The sequence below is a fragment of the Lactuca serriola genome, chromosome 3, assembly GCF_051521515.1.
Source record: "Lactuca serriola cultivar US96UC23 chromosome 3, Lser_US96UC23_V15, whole genome shotgun sequence".
Classification (NCBI taxonomy): Eukaryota; Viridiplantae; Streptophyta; class Magnoliopsida; order Asterales; family Asteraceae; genus Lactuca; species Lactuca serriola.
In genome coordinates, this window is record NC_136410.1 from 220,803,844 (window position 1) to 220,826,794 (window position 22,951).

General features: G+C 37.7%; 2 protein-coding genes and 1 long non-coding RNA gene across 3 annotated transcripts; 1 reads left to right on the forward strand and 2 right to left on the reverse strand.

Moving 5' to 3' along the window:
* Window positions 1-13,668: 13,668 nt before the first annotated feature.
* On the forward strand, window positions 13,669-15,315 carry LOC145093605 (peptidyl-prolyl cis-trans isomerase FKBP13, chloroplastic-like). The gene is made up of 5 exons (XM_079031795.1): window positions 13,669-14,079; window positions 14,162-14,254; window positions 14,332-14,392; window positions 14,478-14,546; window positions 15,061-15,315. Exons 1-5 carry the CDS (start codon window positions 13,702-13,704, stop codon window positions 15,123-15,125), a joined length of 666 nt encoding a protein of 221 aa, XP_078887921.1. The 5' UTR covers window positions 13,669-13,701; the 3' UTR covers window positions 15,126-15,315.
* A 16-nt stretch (window positions 15,316-15,331) lies between these two features.
* Window positions 15,332-18,112, reverse strand: ABCI15 (trigalactosyldiacylglycerol2). The gene is made up of 5 exons (XM_079031794.1): window positions 17,432-18,112; window positions 17,025-17,354; window positions 16,026-16,141; window positions 15,736-15,826; window positions 15,332-15,655 (listed from the first exon to the last, which is right to left on the reverse strand). The coding sequence occupies exons 1-5, from the start codon at window positions 17,966-17,968 to the stop codon at window positions 15,563-15,565; spliced, it is 1,167 nt and encodes a 388-aa protein (XP_078887920.1). The 5' UTR covers window positions 17,969-18,112; the 3' UTR covers window positions 15,332-15,562.
* Window positions 18,113-21,200: 3,088 nt separating this feature from the next.
* On the reverse strand, window positions 21,201-21,738 carry LOC145094803 (uncharacterized). The gene is made up of 3 exons (XR_013703571.1): window positions 21,658-21,738; window positions 21,449-21,504; window positions 21,201-21,310 (listed from the first exon to the last, which is right to left on the reverse strand). It is a non-coding gene; the product is annotated as an uncharacterized LOC145094803 (long non-coding RNA).
* Between the last annotated feature and the right edge of the window lie 1,213 nt (window positions 21,739-22,951).

Below are 22,951 nucleotides of genomic sequence, written 5' to 3' on the forward strand. Positions count from 1 at the left end.
CCCCAATTCCAGTTTTAGGGGAATTGTAAATGACTAATCGATCCATAAAAAACCGAAACAAACAGAAAGTGAGAATCATTAAGAAGACATGGGTTATCGACATGTGGGTTATCCTCCGGATTTCAAATAATTGTATATCAAAAATATAATTATTTTTTAATAATAATAATAATAATAATAATAATAATAATAATAAACTACTACAATAATAAAAAAAATGTTTTTATATGTATGAATAACTTAGGGCCATTTTACCCTTATATTTGTAAGGCATTACTTTTCTTACTTTTATTTTTTTTTATTAATTTTTTATTTAGCTTTTACCAATTAATTTCTTATAATTATCAATCTTATCAATTTCTTTCTTAATTTACTTAACATTTATTTATTATTTATTATTAATAAATCATTGTTTTGAACTAAAACAAAACACGTCGACTTCAAGCCCCACCACCTAAACTGTCTCTGTACTTTTAAATTTTCTCACCTTTAAAATATAGAAACCATAAACCATAAAAATCATATGCCGACTGATGTGACCTGGCTTCCGACCACCTAGAGGTTGTGGGCAGTGATCGTTTGAGAGAAACCTATGAAGTCACAGAGAGAGAAAATCGCCAGCCACTCTCCGGGAGGAGGTCCCGAAAAAACGCTCCAACAGTTAAGTTAATAAGGTGTTTGAGAGTAAGGATTGATAATCGGGAGAGATAGCTTACCCATCAAGGCAGGGCGATAGTCCTTTTATATTGAGGATCTTCTTCAATCCGTACGAGGGACAAGAACTACGATCCCGACAAGATCCGTCGTCCTTATTGGTGAATCGTGTTCCTTGTTGTGTCAGGCCTAATGATTGGTCCAGGCAATAATGCTTTGGATGTGTTCCTTGTTGCCTGGAGCCGTTATCCTTGGAGTGTAGTGGAGGCCGACATTTGGCGAGGGTGAGCCTTCTGCGCGGTCGTCCTGCTAGAGCACCCGACAGCTGGGAGTGTCTTACGGTTGGGACGGTCGATTCGGACCTGGCTGGGCCCTACAGAGGACTCCTTGCCGAAGGCTTCCTTATTTCTGCCCCGCTCTAAGGGGCGTGTCATCAAGTCCCCCAGTCCAGTAGTCATAGCGTATGCTAGCTAGCTATTTTGTTATGGACTTAACTGCTGGTACACATGTCGCGCCTTTATGTGGTCGTCGCTTCATTTTCGACGATGTGACTGTTCGACATGCGTGGTGGTTACGTCAGCTATGTCAGGGATCTTCCTAAATCCCGATTTTCCCTCTATAACTTGCAGGGAAGACTTCCTTGATTTTTCTATCTTTTTCTTTCGTTTCTTTTTTCTTCTTCTCTTCTTTTCCAGCATCTCCTTTATGGTTTCTTCCATGAGTATGATCCCCAGTTCTTCTGAGTTCGCCACTCTTTAGGTGGCTTACGGGCTTACTCCGGCCGACGGTGTAGAGTTTCCGGTCGCTGGATTTGTGATCATTTCACCGCCTCTCGGGAAGGTAGGCGTTTACCTGAAGACTTTTGATGCCGGACTCCGACTTCCTTTAACCGATTTCCAAGAAGAAATGCTTCATCACAACGGTTGCAACGTTCAGATGCCGACTCCTGGTGTTGTTCATAAAATGGTGGCTTTTGAGATGATATGTCGGACTAACAGGATCATCACCGATTTCTTCGTTTTCGAGTTCTTTTTCCGATTTGCAGCCACCAATGATAAGTACACTTTTTTTGCTCGTCGTGGGGATCACAACCTTGTCCTAGACAGCAACCATCGAAGAATTGGCAAGATAGATAGGTATGGGTCAACAGGGAACTGCTTGGCTGGGAGTACCATCAGGAAAATGCTTTTTCCAATGTTACCCCTAAGCTGTTTCCCCATAACCAGGCGACCGTCGATCTCTTGCGCACTCGTCAAGTTGACATTGATGTGTTGTCGGAGGTGTTGCTCGTCGAAGTCAGAATGAGTCCTAGCCCGGGGGAAATGCCGGTCTTCTACACCGTCTCTAATGGTGAGTTATTCTTATTTCCCCTTTTCCTCCTTCCTTCCCCCCCCCCCCCCTTTTTGGAGAAGGAAAAAACGTCTCATGTTTGTTTATTTGTTTTGCAGGTACCGAATGCTCTGTTTCCATGGACTCTGTCTTGTGAAATCGGTACCAGGGGAAGTTAGAGCACCGGGTAGTACCTCTCCATGAGGTTCTACCTCCTCCTGGTTGCTTGGGTGTCCCTGTTGTGATGCCCCTGCACCAGTGGGGAATTCTACTACGACGGGTAGCCAGCCGGCGCCGGATGTTGTCTTGTCTCCTACCCCAGTACCTCACCCGTCGAGCGAGCCTTCAACAGATGATGTGGTAGACAGTAAGGATGTAGTCATTACCAGCATCCGCCGTGTTGCTGAGAAGCAGAAAGCTGCTCAAGCGATGAGTGAGTCGGTGTCCAAGGGTAGTTCTGGCCAGATTAGCAGGCATGTGGTGCAACGCCGTGGACTTATGCGTCTACTATCTTCCGCGCCACCTCATCATGGAGATGTGTTGATAATACTCGATGATGACGTTCAACAGTCTGAGGGTATTGAAGGGACGCCTCAGCAACCCATTGTTCCTGTTCCAATTGCTTTGAGTCCTTGTGTTAGTCCTCAATCTTCAAGAGATAGTGTTGAGTGGTTGCATCATGAGTCTTTTTATGCAAAGGCTTTCCATGGTGCTTTTTTCTTTGTTCCTGGCTGGAAGCTTCGAGCAGATGCTCGTTTGTCCGTTCGCTCCGCTGCTTTGGAGTTTACCCATCATGCCCTTCCTCTTGCCACTGTTGACGATATGGATGCAATGAACAATGCTACCCTTGCCCACAATCTGGCTTATGCTACCACGTAGGCCATGTCACAACTAGGAATTTTGATGCCTTGTAAACATTGAACAATGATAACAAATGTGAACCAACAATGTGAAAGCATGTAGGATGCTTATTCAGTAACAACAAAATTTCAATCAAACACTTCATGCAAGCACTGCAAATAGTCAACAAAGAATTGGAAACCCTAGAAATCCCGGTTTAAGTCCATTCTGGACTAGGATTTCCTTATTGGGCCCAATGGGCCAATAAGCTTCCAATTTGACTATCTTGTGCTTAGAACTCTTAAATGGGCTCTATTTGGACCCACTTCCATATATTTTAAATATTTTGGGCCATATTGGGCCTAGAATAAAATAAAATACCTAAATGGACCTTATTGGGCCATAACTAACCTAATTTAGCCCTAATAGGTCATAAAAATCATATTCTTATTTATTTGGGCCAAAAATCACCTAACTTAACCACAAATGGGCTAAATCATTAAAAGCCCAAAAATCTTCTCTTTCCCTCTCTAATTTTGGCCCAAGCCCACAAAGAAAGAAAGACTTGACTTTGTGGTGCCAACTCACTTTTATTTAGTGGATTTCCATGCATGCTCTCATACTTCCATGAAACAATCCCATCACCCTTCTCTCTTCTTCTCCCTTTCTTCCTCTCGGTCGAACCCAAAACAAACACACACACTTCACTCAAAATTCTCTCAAGAAACTCTCTCCATTTCTCTCCAAATTTTCGAGATCTAAGAGGCTTTCAAAGAGATTCTTCCACAAAAATATCATCCAAGGTAAGTTGATGTTTGATCCATGCTTTAACTCACTTCTTTTCATCAAAAATCATCTCTTAATCCATTCAAATTCATGATCTTGCATCTTAAAGCACACTAAGTTCGAGATCCATCCAAGAAACTTGCTAGGACCGAAAATAGCACCAAACTTCTCCCAATCTTCTTCAAAACCGAAACCACAACTCAAGGTGAGCTTCATACCCCTTTCTTTTTGGTTTTTATGAGTTTTATGGGGGAGAATACAAGAAAATGTGTAGATCTATGTGTATGTGTATGCTACGTGTGATTTGATGCATGTATGTGTGTGATTTCATGTGTTTTGTGATGAATATGTTACCAAAAAGGGTGTAAACCCGAGATCTATGACATGAGAAAGGAACAAACATAATCTAAGCTATTTTACACTAAACAAGTCAAGAATAATAGCTTATAAGGTCATGATGAACATATTCTAACATAAAACCCATTTTTAGGCTTAAATTGTCAAAAATACAAAACTTGGGATACAAACCGACAAGTCACGGTTTCTTGAAGATCAAAAGGGTCAAAATAGTTTGTACAATCATTTTTCTGAATATTAGAATTTTCAAGGGACTTAAAATGTAAATTTTTAGCTTAATGGGCTAATTTTGGGCTTTTCGGCCCAATAGCCTCAAAATGCGAAAAATGATAAATTTTAGGGGCTGAAATGAAACTTTCTGTAAAACAGGGGTAATTAGCATGACAAAATCATTTTATGAGTTAAAAATGCTTTTCACTATCAAAAAGGACCAAAAATGTAAAGTTTTTTGATTTTGGGCCAAAACTGTAAAAGTTGTGAAAAATGGGGCACTAACCGAGAAACACTATTTTGGAAGGGCTGAAGCTGTCAAAAAATTAAATTTTGGGTTAAAATTGTGTTTTCATCAAATAAAAATTTCAACAGTATCAAGAAAAGGTTTTAAGGACTAAAAATGAAATTCTTTTATATAAAAGGACCAAAAGTGTTATTTTTATAAAAGAAGGGTAGTGAAAAGGTCAAATTCCACTTTTAAACAAATTAATTCATTAATACAAAATACAAGATCCACGACTACTGACGAAATGGAAAACAAATACACTCTCAACAACAAATATCGTTACAAACGAAGTGATTCGGTCTTGAATCAATACAAAACAACAAGCGTTAAACCAAACCATCTAAATAAATACGCGATAACTACGATGAGCAAACTTACAAACTTTGGGCTTGGAAGTTTCAAATCATGCTTGTTGGGCCTTGCTAGCCCATTAACATGATCTTTGGATCAAAGGGAATATGTTTATGTGCTATTGGGCCTCTTATGACCCGATTTCATGTAAAAGGACTTTCAATGGCTCTAATGTGCTATTGGGCCCTAGTGGCCCATTAGTATTGCTATTGAGGTCAAGAAATCAAATGCGAGTTGGGCCAACGTGCCTTTCGCATTCCCGACAGCCTAAATAACTCACGGAATATAACGGGACTTCGTACTCCACTTTTCCTCGTTTGTTAGGCTTACGAGTAATCAAGGTAAACAGATTCAGGATGTTAATCAAAAGTAATCATGGTTGTTGGATTAAGTGAGTAGTAACAGGCGATGCCTTTAAGGATCGTTCGAAACCTGTAGTTATAAACTAGTCATTTCAAATGCATGATTATAACGACTCACAAACCCTAATTAATCCAAAGCCACCCGAGTAATCAAAAATCATTCGTCGTGACAGTATAACAAATTGAGAATTCACTGTGTTTTATGTAATGGGAAAACATCGGGCTTTCCTGAGAAGTTCAACATTTTCACTTGCACGATCATTACAAAAGTTCAACAATTATACATGTTTTGAAAATCAACAAGCATATATTTACAGAAGTTCACACTTTTTTTAGCATTGATCTTTTCAGAAAATATCGGATTTTCTGGGTTCTACAAACTACACCAAATCATTTTATCACAACATTGCTTATGAACTCACCAACATTTCATATGTTGACGTTTTTCAAAATTAACTTGTATTCTCAGGTAACAGGTAAACCGAAGAATAAGTACCAAGTAATGTCTGGATGTTTTGCTTATGATATCTATCAGATAGTTTATGTTATGAAATTGTAATGTTTAAAAACAATGTACTGGATGTAAACAATATCAGTTGTATTATTTCAATGCATGGTGATGATTTATGTTATGATTCATGTATATTCATTGTGATGGTATTCAATTTAAGTCACAAGAGCCCTCGGACGTTTCCGCCGTCTGGTTCGGGGGTGTGACAGGTTGGTATCAAAGCTCTGTTTATAATGAACTAGCATATCTAACCACACATTGATATGCAACTATAAACCAAAAAGAGGGGCTAACGCAACTCTGAACAAAACAAGCAAAACATAACAATAAAACATCCTTGCTTGTGTAAATTAGGAAAAAGAACATAGTACCGAACCAAACAAGAAAATGCTAGCATCTCGGTTAAGCCAGGACTGTTCATAGTCGTATCAAGGAGTGGATATAGCCTGATCAACTACATTTCCTCCAAGGTACAACCATCACATGTCCCGAGGAAATCGTGATGGCTATGGAACCTAAAAACATACCCCTTTATCACCAAGAAGAGAACATCAGCTCGATCTATACAATAATTGTAGCGTCCTAGGAGTAATGATAGTTTATTCGTATACCTCCTCTAAGTCGCTATGGAAGGGGAGCAGCAGGGCATTCAGTTTCATCAAGTCCTAGTAGCCCACGGGAGGGTCAAGGATGAGCCTGAGGTAGATCAAGGAAGGGCACACAACATATATAGACATAAAAGTTCCTCCAGTCAGTTCAGTACCTTTGAGTAGCAAAGGCATACTTTCGCTTATACATGTACACCATTAGTAACTATTATAGGTATAGTTAGGAGATATTACTTACCGTTCCAAGTTCAAGGAATCACACAAGAGTCAGTTCATTCATGAGTACATTTAAATAAATACGCTTACATGAGTACGTTTACATAGATACACTTACATGAGTATGTTTACATGAATACTTCTACATGGATACTTTTACGTAGATACTATATGATGAGTTACTATTACATATTATATGTGTAGATACTATTATATAATTCTCCTTCTTATCTTTATTTTTGTAACACTCTAAAAATTCCAACCAATTTAAACTTTTCAAAAAAACCCAGTTTCATTAAGTTATTACAGAAAGGTTTTCAATACAATTATTATCAGAGTTTTCCCAGAACCATATCATAAAAACATAATCATGAGGAGCGGTACGATCACGCCTTCGCCTTGCCACTGTCTCCTAAAGTACCTAAAACATTTAAACCACAACTGTAAGCCCGAAAGCTTAGTGAGATACCCCCAAAATACCAACCACATATACCATACACATAACATGTCATATCATAACAGAACACATAACAACCATGCACTTCAGGTCTACTGTGTGACTGGTCCGCCGTACCGGGCCTTCAGTCCACCTGGTCCACCCTCCGAGTCTAGCCATATACATCGAGTCTACAGTGTGATTGGTCTGCCCGCACCGGGCCTTCAATCCACCTAGTCCACTCTCTGAGTCTACAGTATGAATGGTCCGCCCGCACTGGGCCTTCAGTCGGCCTGGTCCAATCTCCGAGCCTCAGCACGTCTGGTCCGCCCTCTTGGGGCCTATAGCCTATCCGGACCGCTCGCTGGGCCTTCGGGATAACCGGTCTGCCCTAGGTATGTTGGCCTACAGCACAAAGCAGGACCCGCCTCAACCCTACTCCAGTCAAACAACCATGTGCACATAAACATCCAGTCATATAACAATTCATATCCAATCAAACCGATCTAGCAGATCACATAACATCATCCTAACCAGGACACCGACCTAACCGGTCACTAGCATAGCATCATCCTATACACCAGGATACCGACCTTAACCAGGTCTCTAACATATACCATCCTAACTACCAGGATGCAAACATAGCAAAGCAATAAAATAACAACGATACCTGGATTACAATCCGATAAAGGGCCCGCCTTGGTGCCGTAGACCCTGTCAATATAGTGAGGATAACTCACCTCGCAACTACCGACTGAACAGATAAGACCGAGCTGCTCCGACCACTGACACGAACTCCGCCACTGATAATACCAAAAGACTGAACTCAATAACCACCAATAATTACCAAATTACCCCTGAAAGGTCAACGGGTCAACTCTTGGTCAAAGTCAAAGTCAACTCTCATGCCTGACTCTACTCGCCGAGTCACCCCACTGACTCGTCGAGTTCCCTTGCTCTGAAAACCCCCAAATCACGACTCAACTCGCCGAGTCACCCCAAGACTCGCCGAGTTCCACAACTCTGAGTCCCCTCGTACTCAACTCACCTAGTCATCCCTTGACTCACCGATTCACGACTCAACTAGAAGAGGTTAGGACCTCACGACCAGACTCGCCGAGTCCGAGAACAGACTCGCCGAGTCCAAGGCCATCTTCAACCAACTCGCCGAGTTCCTGCCCATCTTCATTCAACTCGCCGAGTACACCCTTGTGACTCGCCGAGTAACCCTAGGTCTTAATCCATACAGAGGCTTTCCAGGCCATGAAGATGATCCAAACAATAGATCTACCCTTCTACAAACCATCCATCACGTCAAGTGGCAAAGTTTACGTGAATCCAACAAGATCTAAGCATATAACACTCTAGGGTTAGGGTTTGGGACAAGATGGCTTCACCAATCACTCAAGAACAAGGACTTTTATGCACTCTAGATTTTCTCCATTCCAGATCTGAGGTAGCAACCTCAGATCCAACCTCCAAACTCAAGATATCACAAGATATGCTTTCCAAAAACTCCAAAATGATGAATCTAGATGAATAACAGCCCAAGCAACGAAATAATACCTCAAAAGAAAGCTCCAACAGAAGAGTAATCCAAATCCTTGCAAAGCCCCTTGCTCCAAGCCTCTTAGCCTTCAAAGATCTCTTCCACAAACACTCCTTCAAGGCCCCAATGCTCTCTAATTCACTCACAAACCAATGTTAGGGTTTCTAGACTTCAAGGAAGAGTAAAGAGGCCGGGGAGAGGGCATTATGTCCTTTATATAGGGCTCATCCCCCGGAATTAGGGGTTTCTCCACACAGCACCAACTCGCCGAGTCCAGCCACCGACTCGCCGAGTTGGCCACTTGACACGCGACCAGAATCGCGACCCTACTCGCCGAGTCCAACCATGGACTCGCCGAGTTGACCATTCACAATTTCACTTTGAACCCTGAACTTGCACTCCTGAACTCGGGATGTTACAATTTTGTGATTCATTCACATAATCGATGAGATAGATTGGACTTAATATCCTAGTACCAAAGGATACTTTGCGGGACTAACCATTCCTAAAACCTTGTTAGCTACATAGGTAAATGCACATCTACGAATGTCTACGGTTGATACCATTATAGGTATACTTTAAGGGACTAACTATTCCTACACCCAGCTGTTAGCTACAAAGGTAAATGTACATCTACGGATGTCTACAGTTAACACTGTTAGTTATCCTAGTACAAAAGGATAATACTTAAGTTATTTATATTATTACCTTTATCTTGTGAGTCATTCACATAACCGATGAGGTGAATTATATTTGTGTATCCTAGATTCCAAAGGATACAATTTCTTATATTAATAATAATAGCCGTACAGTTAGGTCTCGGTAGAAGGCTACTTCCAAAACAGTCGGGTCTTGGTAGAAGACTACTTTCAAAACAGTCGGGTCTTGGTAGAAGGCTACTTTCAAAACAATCGGGTCCTGGTAGAAGGCTACTTTCAAAACAGTTAGGTCTTGGTAGAAGGCTACTTTCAAAACAGTCGGGTCTTGGTAGAAGGCTACTTTCAAAACAATTAGGTCTCGGTAGAAGGCTACTTTCAAAACAGTTAGGTCTTGGTAGAAGGCTACTTCCAAAACAGTCGGGTCTTGGTAGAAGGCTACTTTCAAAACAGTCGAGTCTTGGTAGAAGGCTACTTTCAAAATAGTTAGGTCTTGGTAGAAGATTTCATCTATACAAATAGGAATCATAGGGATTTCTAGGGTTTTCAAACGCTTTCAATTACTTACAAACATCTTCATACTTATACGAACTTTCTTTCAAAACGATTTCAAGTCTTTCATTACAAATTTTACAAATCAAAGACATATTAATACTTATGAATTCACCAGCTTTTTGGCTGATACTCGCTTTCAAAATAACTTGTATTCTCAGGTCGCAAATAGACAGGTACGACGATCAGGTTTTGTGAAGACGGAGAAATCAAGACTCCTCTTTTATTTTGATTGTTCATTATGTTGTCTTATACTATGAAAGAACACTCTTGTAATTAAAATTATACTATTAATGCAATGGATGATGTTGTTGCTTGTTTACTACTTTACATTATTGTGATACATTACATGACGTCCTCCGCCCCAGAACGTTTCCGCCGTTCTCGGTTTTGGGGTGTGACAGATTGGTATCAGAGCATTGTTTATAGTGAAGTAAGTATATCTAACCATAAAGGATATACAAACTATAAATGCTATGGTGTCACAGATTGGTATCAGAGCATTGTTTATAGTAAAGTAAGTATATCTAACCATAAAGGATATACAAACTATAAATGCTATGGTGTCACACCCCCAAATCGAGAACGGTGGAAACGTTCTGGGGCGGAGGACGTCATGTACAGTATCATAACAGTTGCATAATAGTAAAACAAGCAACAACATCCATTGTATTTTAAATATAGTTAATACATGTGTGTTCTGTGTATTGTTTATAAGACACCAAAAATGTATAGCAAAATAAAAGAAGAGTCTTGAATAAGCTCCGTCTTCTCAAAAACCTGGGCAAGTGTACCTGTCTATTGGTTCCCTGAGAATACAAGTTATTTTGAAAAGAGAGTACCAACATTTAAGTTGGTGAGTGCATAAACATTTAGTATTTGATGTTTGTATTTGTTCCATGAAAATGATAGTATGTTCCCCAGAAAATCCCATATTTTCTCTATTTAAATGAAAAGCAGTCTTAGGCCTTAAGACCAAAATGTTTGTATGTTATTGTACTCTGAAATAGTGTTAGTGTGTGTTTTCCATAAATGTATGTTTTCTTTGATAGAAAATAGTGTAATACACTTGTATGAACTCCATAGTGTAATAGTTTTGGAAAATAATGATAGGTAGCCTTATTACTTAAAATGAAACCACTGAAGTAATGTTTGTTTTGTAAACTGAATTGTTTAGTTAATGCTTAATGTGAATGAGATTATAACCATGCTTAATTGACTAGTATTCTACACGACGTTCTTCAGGCATCGAAAAATTATGACATTTGTCACCCGTAGACTTGTCGGTCCCAACTATAGCTAACAGCCAAGGAGCGAGATTGTCAGTCCCGTATAGATCTATACACAAATTCACGCTCTTCCTCCAGAAGACTCTAGTTATAAAACATGACTTAGCAAGGATCGTACTAAGTACCATGAAGTAGTATCTCACATTCTAGTATTAACTCGTTTACGTATAGTATGTATATGTCTTCTTGTTCTTGTAAATGAATAGTGTACTTGCAATGAAAAGTAATTTGTACTTATGTAATTGATACATGTAATGTATTATTGAGTTATATAATAGTGTGAATGGATCTCAAAAGTATACCTATTATAGTTTACAAATGTTATGTTTGTACTGAAATGATTGACCATGTTATTGAAATAAGTTTAATACTCATATATATATATATATATATATATATATATATATATATATACACACACACACACACACACACACTTGGCATGTATAATTAAGGTTTAACTGACAGTTGGGATGGTGATCCTACCCTAAGCCCACAACCAAACAAGGAACATGAGTCAAGGTAAAAGCAATAGTCCTAAGTCTCTTAAATTCTAATTATACATAAAGATATATATATATATATATATATATATATATATATATATATATATATATGAATATGAATATGGTTTGATAAAAACAACAATTTAAGAGTTTGAAAACAGTTTAATTAATTTCTTAAAATTTGGTTTGTAATCGCATGTGAGTGTTAACACAATTACAATGTGTTCTACTTGTATTCTCCCCCTAAAAGCATTTAAAAATGGTAAAAACATAGGGGTATGGACTCACCTTATATGAGTGTTCGAGTGAAGATACAGTGAAATAGAGTAAATTTCACAAGTTAAATCCTGTAACAAAACCGTGTCCTATAGCATTTCACGCAATATATATGTATATAATTAGCGAATATAGTGATAAACATGTTATGTAATAGCCTAAGATGTAAGAATCACTTACAAAATGGAAGGATAGAGGTGAACCGTGAAGCTGTTAGGAGTTTTCGGCCACCCAAGGGTTTTCGGTCACTTGATGATCAAGTGGTGTTCTTTGTGTTCTTGGTGAAACCAAGAGGATCAAGGTGTTTTAAGTTGGTTTTAAGGAGACAGAATGATGATTGTTTGATGGTATGCACTTGAAGAACTCGGTATGATCCTATGAAGATTCAAGTGATCTTTAGATGATAGTTGAGAGAGAATGGTAGGTTTTCGGTTGTGTTCTTGAGAGAAAAAGAGTGAGTTTTCGGCTAGATGGTGTGATAATGAGGTATTGATTTCGATCCCCATGTATATATGGCCGAAAACATGATGGGACACCTTCGTTGGAAATGACAAAACACTTAGGATCTCGTGCTAATGGATAAAATTTAGGGGTTCTTGGTCAGGAACTCTACCCGAGAAGTAGTTTTCAGCCGAGAATAGTTTGTTGTCCGAAGAGTTTACGGCAGAAAGTGGTTTGTGGTCCGAGATAGTGATCATGCGAGGGTTTTCGGCCGAAAAGAGTTTTCGGTCCGAAGGTCTTATGTTGTGAGGTTCTCGGTTGGAGTGATTTTACTTATAAATTTTTCAACACTTTAATATAAAGGTTTATGCAAATTAAGATTATTAATTTAACTTAAATAAATTAACAAAACAACAAGTTTGACTTTTATTAGATATGTTTGACCTCTGTTGACTTTGGTTGACTTTTACAAGATTGAAAAATAACGGGTTGTCACAAAAGATAGCTTACCCATCAAGGCAGGGAGATAGTCATTTTATACTGAGGATCTTCTTCGATCCGTGCGAGGGATAGGGACTGCGATCCCGACAAGATCCGTCGTCCTTATTGGTGAAACGTGTTCGTCATTGTGTCAGGCCCAACGATTGGTCTAGGTGATAATGCTCTAGATATGCTCCTTGTCGCCTGGAGCCGTTATCCTTGGACTGTAGTGGAGGATGACATTTGGTGAGCCTTCTGCGCGGTCGTCCTGCTGGAGTGCCCGACAGATGGGAGCGTCTAGCAGTTGGGGGGGGGGGGGTCGAGTCGGACCTGGATGGGCCCTGCAGAGGACTCCTTACTGAAGGCTTCCTTATTTCTGGCCCGCTTTAAGGGCCGTGTCATCACCGACAATATACATCGTCGGTCTTCATATCCTCTGTTTTCTACCCCTACTTCCGTCATGATATATTTTGCATCTTATATTATGCTTTTGAAATTATGTCATAGGATATATCCATTACACTATCATACAAAAAATGGTATCACCTCAACGATACATCATCACAATTTCCCCACTACTTATATGGTAGGTACTCACCACTCTACTCTACTATGAGAGAGAGAGAGAGAGAGAGAGAGATTTTTTGCATGATAAGTCATGGGTGAGGCTACGCTTGACCACGTCACATCACCGCTATATCATCTGTATATCTTGTATACCTCACATCTGAAATATCTGTTACAACAACTTTGAAATCAAACTCAAATCTTCATTGCTGAGCGCGAACATAAAGGTCCAATGATCTATCCAACTGATTTCAGCAGCTGGTTTTACAACCCTATAATGAACAAATTATAGTTTATTTGACTAGAACTACAAGAAAAAAAAATTGAATAATTTATGTAATCTGAGCCATAGTTAAGGACTAGTTTTGTAACATTTTCCTGTTTAACTCGGCTATAACTTTCTGAATCTTATCCCTTTCCTCTCTAAAGTGCAGAAATGACCACCACAGTCCCCTTCTCTCTTCTGTCTCCTACACCCATCAAATGCTCCTCCTCCGTGTCCTCCTCCCCACCACCACCACCATCCCACCACCACCACCGCACCATCAATATAGCATCTTCATCCTTTTCCAAATCCAGTAACCATCACCTGTTGAAACACAAAGAACAACTCAACTTAAGCAGAAGAGAAGCCATTGGGTTTGGGCTATGTCTCAAGTTTCTGGATGCCGTTGTATCGCCTCAACCGGCCTCCGCTGCACCAGAATCGACCACTGCTACACCATGCGAGTTCACGGTGGCTGATTCCGGCCTTGCCTTTTGCGATAAACTTGTGGGATATGGCCCTCAGCCTGAAAAAGGTCAACTCATCAAGGTCGAATCAACTCCTTTCCCCAATCTATCGATCCTGTAAAACCAAATCAAGCTAATTGATACCACCACTGCTACTGAAACAGGCACATTATGTAGGCAAACTTGAAAACGGAAAGGTGTTCGACAGCAGCTACAATCGAGGGAAACCTCTTACGTTTCGTATCGGCGTTGGTGAGGTAACAAAACCCACAACTTATATGCTTTAATTTGGTTCCGAGATCCTCAAAAACTCTAGATTTGAAAATTGAAATAGGTGATTAAGGGATGGGATCAAGGAATTCTAGGCGGCGATGGAGTTCCTCCTATGCTTGCTGGTATGAAAATCACTTAAATTCATAAAATCTCATACAATTGATCGATTGAATGAATGAATGTTGATTGATCAAATATTCAAAATAGGAGGAAAACGGACGTTGAAGCTTCCCTCACAACTTGGATATGGCATGCGAGGAGCTGGTTGTAAAGGAGGTAAACACACTTACCCACACACACACACCAACAAAATGATAATCAAAAGGGGGCTATACTCTCATTTTATTTATTTGTGTAATTTTGTTTCCTACATATATACTTATTTTTTAATCTCTTATGTTATTTAAAAACTTTTTGCAATTTAAAAATCTAGCAAATTGTAGCACATAGACTTATTATACTTTGAATATTCTAATTTTGTTTTGTATTATAACATTGTATTTTTAAACTTTTTTTTTTTATAAAGACATTATACTTTGAAATTACTAAATTTTTATATTGGACTGTCAACTCTTTTTCTTGTTAGCTATTGGAGAAATCTAATTGTTTTGTATTCGAATGATATTATACTATAAATGAACATAGTTTTTAAAATACAATGATGCAATAATAGAAGAAATGAAAAGAAGATGTTATAATAAACAAATAAATGAAAGTAGGTTGTTATTTCTTCCATATAATTCTAACCAAAGCAGTGAAACTTAGCATGTTCCAAATGGTGCATTTGCAGGTTCTTGCATCATTCCACCGGATTCAGTTCTCTTGTTTGACGTCGAGTTTATTGGCAAGGCATAATTTTTAGTTTTTTGCCAGTTTCATGTAACACTTTATATTTTTGCCATTATAGCCCATAAAGATCACAATATTGTTATCATTTATCAATGTAGCCATTTTCAGCTGCAAGAGTCAAGTTTTCTTCTCTCTTACTATGTTACTATGTCTGTAAAGATTAAGATGTAAATCAAGTACACAAGAAGTTATTGTATGTATGTATGTATGGATGGATATAAATATAATTTGTTCATATAATACGAAAAATCAGTTAATACAAAGTACCAACGTTTTGAAGGTTCAATCCTACGAGATGTCTCTCTGGATCACACTGAAAATCTCAACTCTACTAACAAAATGCATCCTATAACACATACTAAAAAAACCGAATCACAGCACAATCTATAAACTTTAACAATTGGAAATGGAAATTGTGGGTTTTATATTTAAGTTTTGACTTGTCACAACAGTCGGCTGAGTGATTTGATGACCAATTTCAAGTTTTTCCTGGTAGCTTCATCACCCGTGAATCCCAAAATGTCGGAGCTTATACTCTGAAAATGCCAAAATGTTATCAAGAATTACAAGTCAAGAAACTTGTAACCAAAAGAAAAAAAAAAATTTAAATACATACCTCAATGTTCTTCAAAGTAAATACAAGGGTATATATGGACTTTTGAATCAACTCTGTGTTCTCTGGAGTCATAATTGCCGAATGCGCTCTTCTGCAAAATCAAAAAAGGAAAATCTCAATGTTAACTGAAAAAAAAATTATTCTTTCAGCAACACCTCAGAGCATAATGTGAGATGTATATATATATATATATATATATATATATATATATATATATATATATATATATATATATATATATATATATATATATATATATATATATATATATGATGAAGTAAGTGCAGTGCCTCAAATCCTGTGATGCTTGAGTGAGACTTTTGGTTAAACTTTCGACTTCCTGCAGCAAACCACTTTCACGAACCTCCGCCAGCATAGGTTGAACATCCTCTGCCATGGCCTGGATCTGTGGTGCAAACATTACAATACAAAAACAAACATTATAACCAAACTTTTTGAAAAAATTAACCACCATTTGCTCATTAAAATGTTCAAGATTTCAAAGTTGATATAACTAAGTAGCCTACTCGATCAAGATTTCACATCTAAAGGGCTTAAATATCTTTTATACTTTTTACTGATCTAACCAATTTTCTTTCCAAGGGGAAAAATAGTTTTTAAAATCTTATAACTGCATCTTTAAAGTGGAACGCATTTGCAGCAACTTGAAGAACCAAAATCAGATAATCTAGTTGTTTCGACACTAAATAAATAATCATAAACATTTTTTTGCCAAACACTTGAAACAGGATCACTTTCGATGCAAATCCAAACACACAACCTGACATGACACATGTGGGCCCTAAACAAGATGTTTGCCAATTAGATTTAGTGATAGGATCTAATACTCCCCCTCCAGTGTTCTTGACTTGGCACAAACTTCAAACAAGATGTTTGCCTACTGAATATTGATTAAAAGGATTTTGTGAATTTCAATGCAGTTCATATCATTACTCATTTGAAACCAAAAAAAAAAAAATGGATTTGAATTCCAGTTCCCACAAAATTCAGCAAACCAACGCCAAAATGAGCAAACACTTAAATCAAACTTAAGATCATCTTTAGAATCAGGAGGAATTGGAATGTGAGATTCCATTTCATAAGGCATTTGGCTGGCAAATGAATTTCCATTCCCTTTTCATCAGGATCAAAAAGACCAAAGTCTCCTTACAAACTACAATGCCAACCAAACCCCTTACAGATTTTTCAATTCCTTCAAATTCCAATTTCCATTCTTTTATAAGTATTCAATCAGAAAATGGGAACAAGGTTACCAAATGAAATCAAACCTTCAAAAGCAATGGTCTTGCTTCTTCGATAACAGCAGCAGCTCTTTCAGCCAATGCATAAGTGTTAGCAACACCGATTTGTTCTACTTCCCTTCCAAGACGTGTAAAAATCCCAACTAATGCATCCAAGCTTACACCTTGGTCTCCTTTTAACTTTTGTCTGTCACACAAGATCAAGCCTTCTTTAGCACAATCTGGGTCCAGAGGCCCAAAAGAAGGTGTCGGAATTGGATCTCGAGGAGTAATATCAATCATGGTTTCCATCAAAAGCCCCGACTGATTCACCTCAATCAACGAATTTCTAGGTATAATTGTTTTATCATCCTCAACCTATAATTACACAATCAACAATCAATCAATAAACCTCAAAATCTTTCACTAGAAGATCAAGGGACAATGCAACTAACCTCTACGACGGCTTCGATACTTTTCAAAGAAGGATTAACACGGATAACGTTACCAACAGTAACCCCTCTGATCCGAACTTGAGTACCAGTTGAAATCCCACAAGCCTGAGAAAATTCGAATACAGCTAGATACTTTTTGAACCTGGACTTCAACTGGAAAGCTCTTAACCAAATTAAACTAAGTGCAAGTAACACAGTGCCGGACACCAAGAACAACCCAACTCCGCCTTCCCAAATGCTTCGCCTACCGAACCCAAAATCGCTGAGAGGGCGCAACGTTTGTTTCCAGATGTTCCGAGGAACGTCTAGGACAACTGCAAGTGGGTTCTTCTTATTGCTTTCTAAAGACGATGACGATGAGGGTTGTTGGCTGTTTTCTGTATCGTGAGATGCGGCTTTTACAGTAAGTAAACGCCGTTTTGGGGGTGTTGAAGGGAATGTATTTAGGGCAATTAAACGGGATTTGGGGGAGACCCATTGTGCAGCTAGCATCGTAGTAGGGCAAATTGGAATGTTTGCTATAGAATTGCCGACCATCTTTTTGTAATGATCAATGAAACGGGGGAGAATGGATGTAGAAAAAAGGGAGTAGGAGGAGATAGAAGAGGAAGTACTAAGCAAATGGTATTTCGGGATACTCTTTTCTTTTGCTCTTCCCCATCATGTCGCTACTAACATCTCAACAAACAATATTTCAATTATACCACGCCTACTTATCACAAAAGGCAATACTTCCCATTTACTTGATAAAAAGTGTTATTTAAACTCCTATTGTAAAAGAGACTTGTCTTCGAGGCTACAAATCACGAAATGTGTTGGGTGCCTCATATCAATAAGAGTAGTTTGTCGATCGACTAACACTGATGGTATCTTTCTTTCTAATAATAGGATCGTATTTGGTTAAATTAGGAGTTGGTCATGTTAAGCCAAAGATGGAAATCTTTGAACAAGATGTTGGCTAATGTTAACTTGTTCATTTTAGTACAAAAACATGGAAAACGATGTGGACTTTTGCCCCTTTTGATAACTTGAGCATCAAGGCTATTTGCCCCACTTTTGCAACATCTCCTCAAGAGTAGGTATATGATTATACGGTAATGGTTGCAACATTTTGTCAATAGATCCTCAAAGTAGCTATGTGATTATATGGTTCTGAGTTTGACAAATAATAACTTTTCAAACTAATTAGTTTTGAAAAGAGTTGAATTTTAGGATCACGACAATCCAGACATTGACATTATGTGTCTTTCGTTGACGTTTGTTTTCTAATATTGTATGCTTGCAACCTTAGAGGCTCTCGAGGATATAGAATATCACTCGTGATAAAATTATCAAGGATGTAGAATATCACTCATAGTAAATTTTCCACACTAATATGTGTAGAAAGAGGTTGTATACAAATATTTCCAAATTTAAATATAATTCTTATTAATAAACTTTTTACGATAAATATATGTATGATGGTTGCAAAACAAACCTAGGGTCTGAAAGGACAACTCAAAGGTCAAGAACATGCCATATTCAAGATCTAACATTTTGGGACCCAAAAGCTCCATAAAACAACCAACACTACATTTATGAGATGGAGGGATAAAGTTGCAAGCTTTTTATCTTTGAAAGGTTGCCAATGAAGAATAAGTCCCAAATCTAAAGTGCTTTACTCTTCCAAGATGAGCTTGGCTTCCTTCATTCTTCTTCTAGGCACACAAACACACACTTTTAGGCTAGAAATGGCTTCTCATGGTGAACTAGGGTTACAAACACTAATGAGAGGGTGGACGTTGATGAGGTGAAGGGAAATGAGTCCATAAGGATGCTTAATTACCAGCCAAACCCTAAAAGTTAGGGGTTTCCTTAGTTAGCAAGTACGTTGAGCGTATAATGATGTACGCTCGGTGTACACCATGTACGCATGGCGTATTCCGAAGCCTCAATTTACAATAATGCCATTAAGGCCCTTTTTGCATGCTTCTTGAACTTAAGGACCAAAAGCACAATACATCATAATATAAGGACCAACAATGGAAGTACTTCAAAACCAGATATTACAATACATTTTAATAATTACTCGTATTAAATTATGTTAATGAAAGTAACTATGCGCTCACGTGATATAGGTGGAAGACTCGCGGGATTGTCAGATCCTTGACCGACGCTTTAGATTTTCCTTTTAAAACGACCTAAATATAAATATTATTAAGCCTTAGCGTTCCTTTGTATTTATAAGGATTAATCGTTATAAAGTTTCAATCAGATTTATCAATAATCCCAAATGAAACACTGGTGTATAGTTGATAAGAAACAGCTAAATAAGATTGTATCGGAGGTAGGATCTGTTTGACATATAAAGATATATTGTTTGGAAAATCCACTTTAAAGACCTCACTGATCTTACCTTGTCATCATTTTCGTAATTAGATTGGTCAATATAACAACTAATATTAGTAATAGATCTTATTTATAAGTTTATAATAACGATTATAAACATAAATATAAGTTATATTTAAAGTAGGAGAAACATAACCCAACTTACAGGTTGTTTGACGAAAAACCATACATTACGTGCACAGATCTTCGAAACCGAAAGCTCAATTTCTCGAGGTACTCTGATAAGATGCTAGTCCTCTTCTTGTAATAATAATACTCTTAAGGCTTTAAGAACAAAAACAAAGATTTTGCTCTAAAGGAAAGTTCAAGTAAAGTATCAACTTCTTCCTACTTGATCTTAACACTGTAGCACCTGGTTCTTGGTACGCTCTTCTTTTATTTTTATCTATGTATTTTGCATTTTTGGCCTTGGTCTCAGCGAGTTGAAGGACCAACTCACCGAGTAGAAGCGGGATGGGACGCGGATTTTAAGTCGTGGACTCGACGAGTTGGGTCCCAGACTCGACGAATAAGTGTTGTCTGGACAAAAAACCTAATCCAAGGGTTTTCACCCTATTTAAACAATGTTATGTCGTCCAAAACGTCCCATATGCTCCCAAAACACCTCTCATTGAAACCCTACTCGTTATTGAATCAATCTAAGCCTTGTTGGTGGATTTTGGTGCTTGTGGTCTTACACTACTAGAAAAACAGCCTTTTACGACGCTCATTGCGCGTCGTAAAAGGCTCAGACGACGCGCAAATGCGCATCAAGGAAGGCCCTGTCATAAAGAGAGACGACGCAAAAGCGACGCGCTTTTGCGCGTCGTCTATAGTTGACGCGCATTTACGACGCTCATTTACGATGCGCAATTACGACGCGCGTTTACAACACGCAATGCGTATCAAGGAAGGCCCTGTCATAAAGGAAAACGACACGCATTCGTGTGTCGTAACCTTACGACGCGTGTGTTAATGACACGCAATGCGTATCAAGAAAGCCCCTGTCAAGAAAAGCCATGTCATAAATGAAAATGACACACATTTTTGCGTATCATAATTTTAAATGTTTAAAAAAAATATTATTTATAGATTTACTAATTTTCAAATTAAATAATACATTAAAAATCTCATAATACAAAATAAAATACCATAAATAACAAAGATAATTCATTTCACTAATATGTCAAATACAAATAATTATTCCAAAAGTAAGTAAATGTTATAAAAAATGAACTCATTTACATACAATTGCATCATCTTACTTACTATGTGCCAACAACTCTCTCTGTGTTTACTTTTGCTTGAGTCTCATTTCCTCCAAAGCTTCTAGCCATGCCAAAATATGATATCTTGAGTCTCGTTTCAAGAACTAAAATCACCTTCAATCACCCAATTAAACTCTAATGTTGGTAGACTGAGAGTTCCAAAATCAAGTTTACATCCATCACCTTCAATCACCCAATTAAACTCTAGATCTTCTGTTGTTTGAAAGAAATTGGTGTTTGTAATCTATGAACAAAAAATGCAAAGACCAAGGTTAACATTTGCTATATAGAAAGCACAACTGGACATGAATATATAATACGCAACATAAACATTTTCATGAAAATGATATAGACAAATAAGTAAGAGTGATGATATTGATACCTTAATTACGTCATTGATGAACGAAATTTTAATTGGTTGATAGCAATACTTGACCTCTGAAAACAAATAAACAAAGGATCGCATCATAATTAGCTCAATGAAGTAATTCTTATACATTGTCTCTACCAAAAGATTCATCATGGAAACATTTTTGTTGGAAATAACTAAACAAAAACCTAAATACTAAGAAAAAAAATTATAGTAATCACCATTTAGAGCAGGATGAGGAGTCCGATCAGGCCATATGAGACCATTTAAGCAGAAATTTAAGTCATTTGGTGTATCTCCACTAATCAATATTGTGAAATTTGTTATTTGGAATGCGAGGGTAAAATGGTCATTTACCTGAGAACCATGTTGATCACACACCACCAATCGTGGGACAGGAAACCTCTCACGTATTATCAGTTATGCATCATCGTGTGGAGCTTGTAACAACTGAGCAAATGCCTACAAAATATAAAAAAAATATTAATCTGATGTTTTTTTTAAATTATAAAAAGGAAAAGTGAAATGAGGAAAAAGTACTTGATGTTCATGCTGATGTTGGTAGCCATTGTTTCTCCATTGAGCAATTGTCATGCCATGAAAAGCAACTACACTAAAATAAGAATCCAACAACAAAATTCTATCAGCTAAAATTGATGCCACATCAAGCAATGTTGGAGAAGGAAGAGAGTTAAATGAATACGAAATTAATGAAGGCTGAATCATCACAATTGCATTTGTTATGCTTTCTCTGTTTAACATCATTCGAAAATAAGCAGTTTCATCTGGACTATCATTAAACAACCTGCCAACATTTCATAAAATTAAGAACATATAACAAAAAGGGCAATTCGGTAAATTAACAACTTTTTACCTGAACAAATTGTGATATTCGAAGATTAAACATGAATTGAGGGAACAATGAGAAACTAGGGTTTAAAGAAAATGAAGAAGGGTCATCTTTTCTATAGTCCCCAAATTTGGAACATAGACGAATTAGGTTTCTATCTATCCACCTTGTTGCATCAAATGATTCCTGAAAAGGGTAACTTTGTAAATAAAATTTATATATTTGATTTGTGCAAAAAGTACTAGAAAGGAAAGTGCAAATTCACCTCCATTTCCATTTTATAAGAAGTTAGTCTAGCTACTACTACAGCAACAGTCTCTTGATCAAAACCTTGCATTAATTCCTGTTAAAGAAAAGGGTAATTAAGTCTTTTTCCCAAATAAAGAAAAGGGTTTTACTATTTTTTACCTCTGAAAGAATAGCACTCTCGACCATGGCAGCAAGGGCATAAGAAGAAAGCTTAGTTTTCTTAAATGGAGCTGCTAGCTTACTAGGGAATCTCTCTGCTACTGCTTTTCCAGATGTTGTTGCCAGCAAGAAATCTATATATTTGATCATTGCACGATATGAAATATTACCTATTGGAAGTTCAAAGCCCCATTCCTGCATTAATAAGTATTAATCAAAAAAATATAGTTTCCTCCTGAGGCAAGAAGAGACCCGGA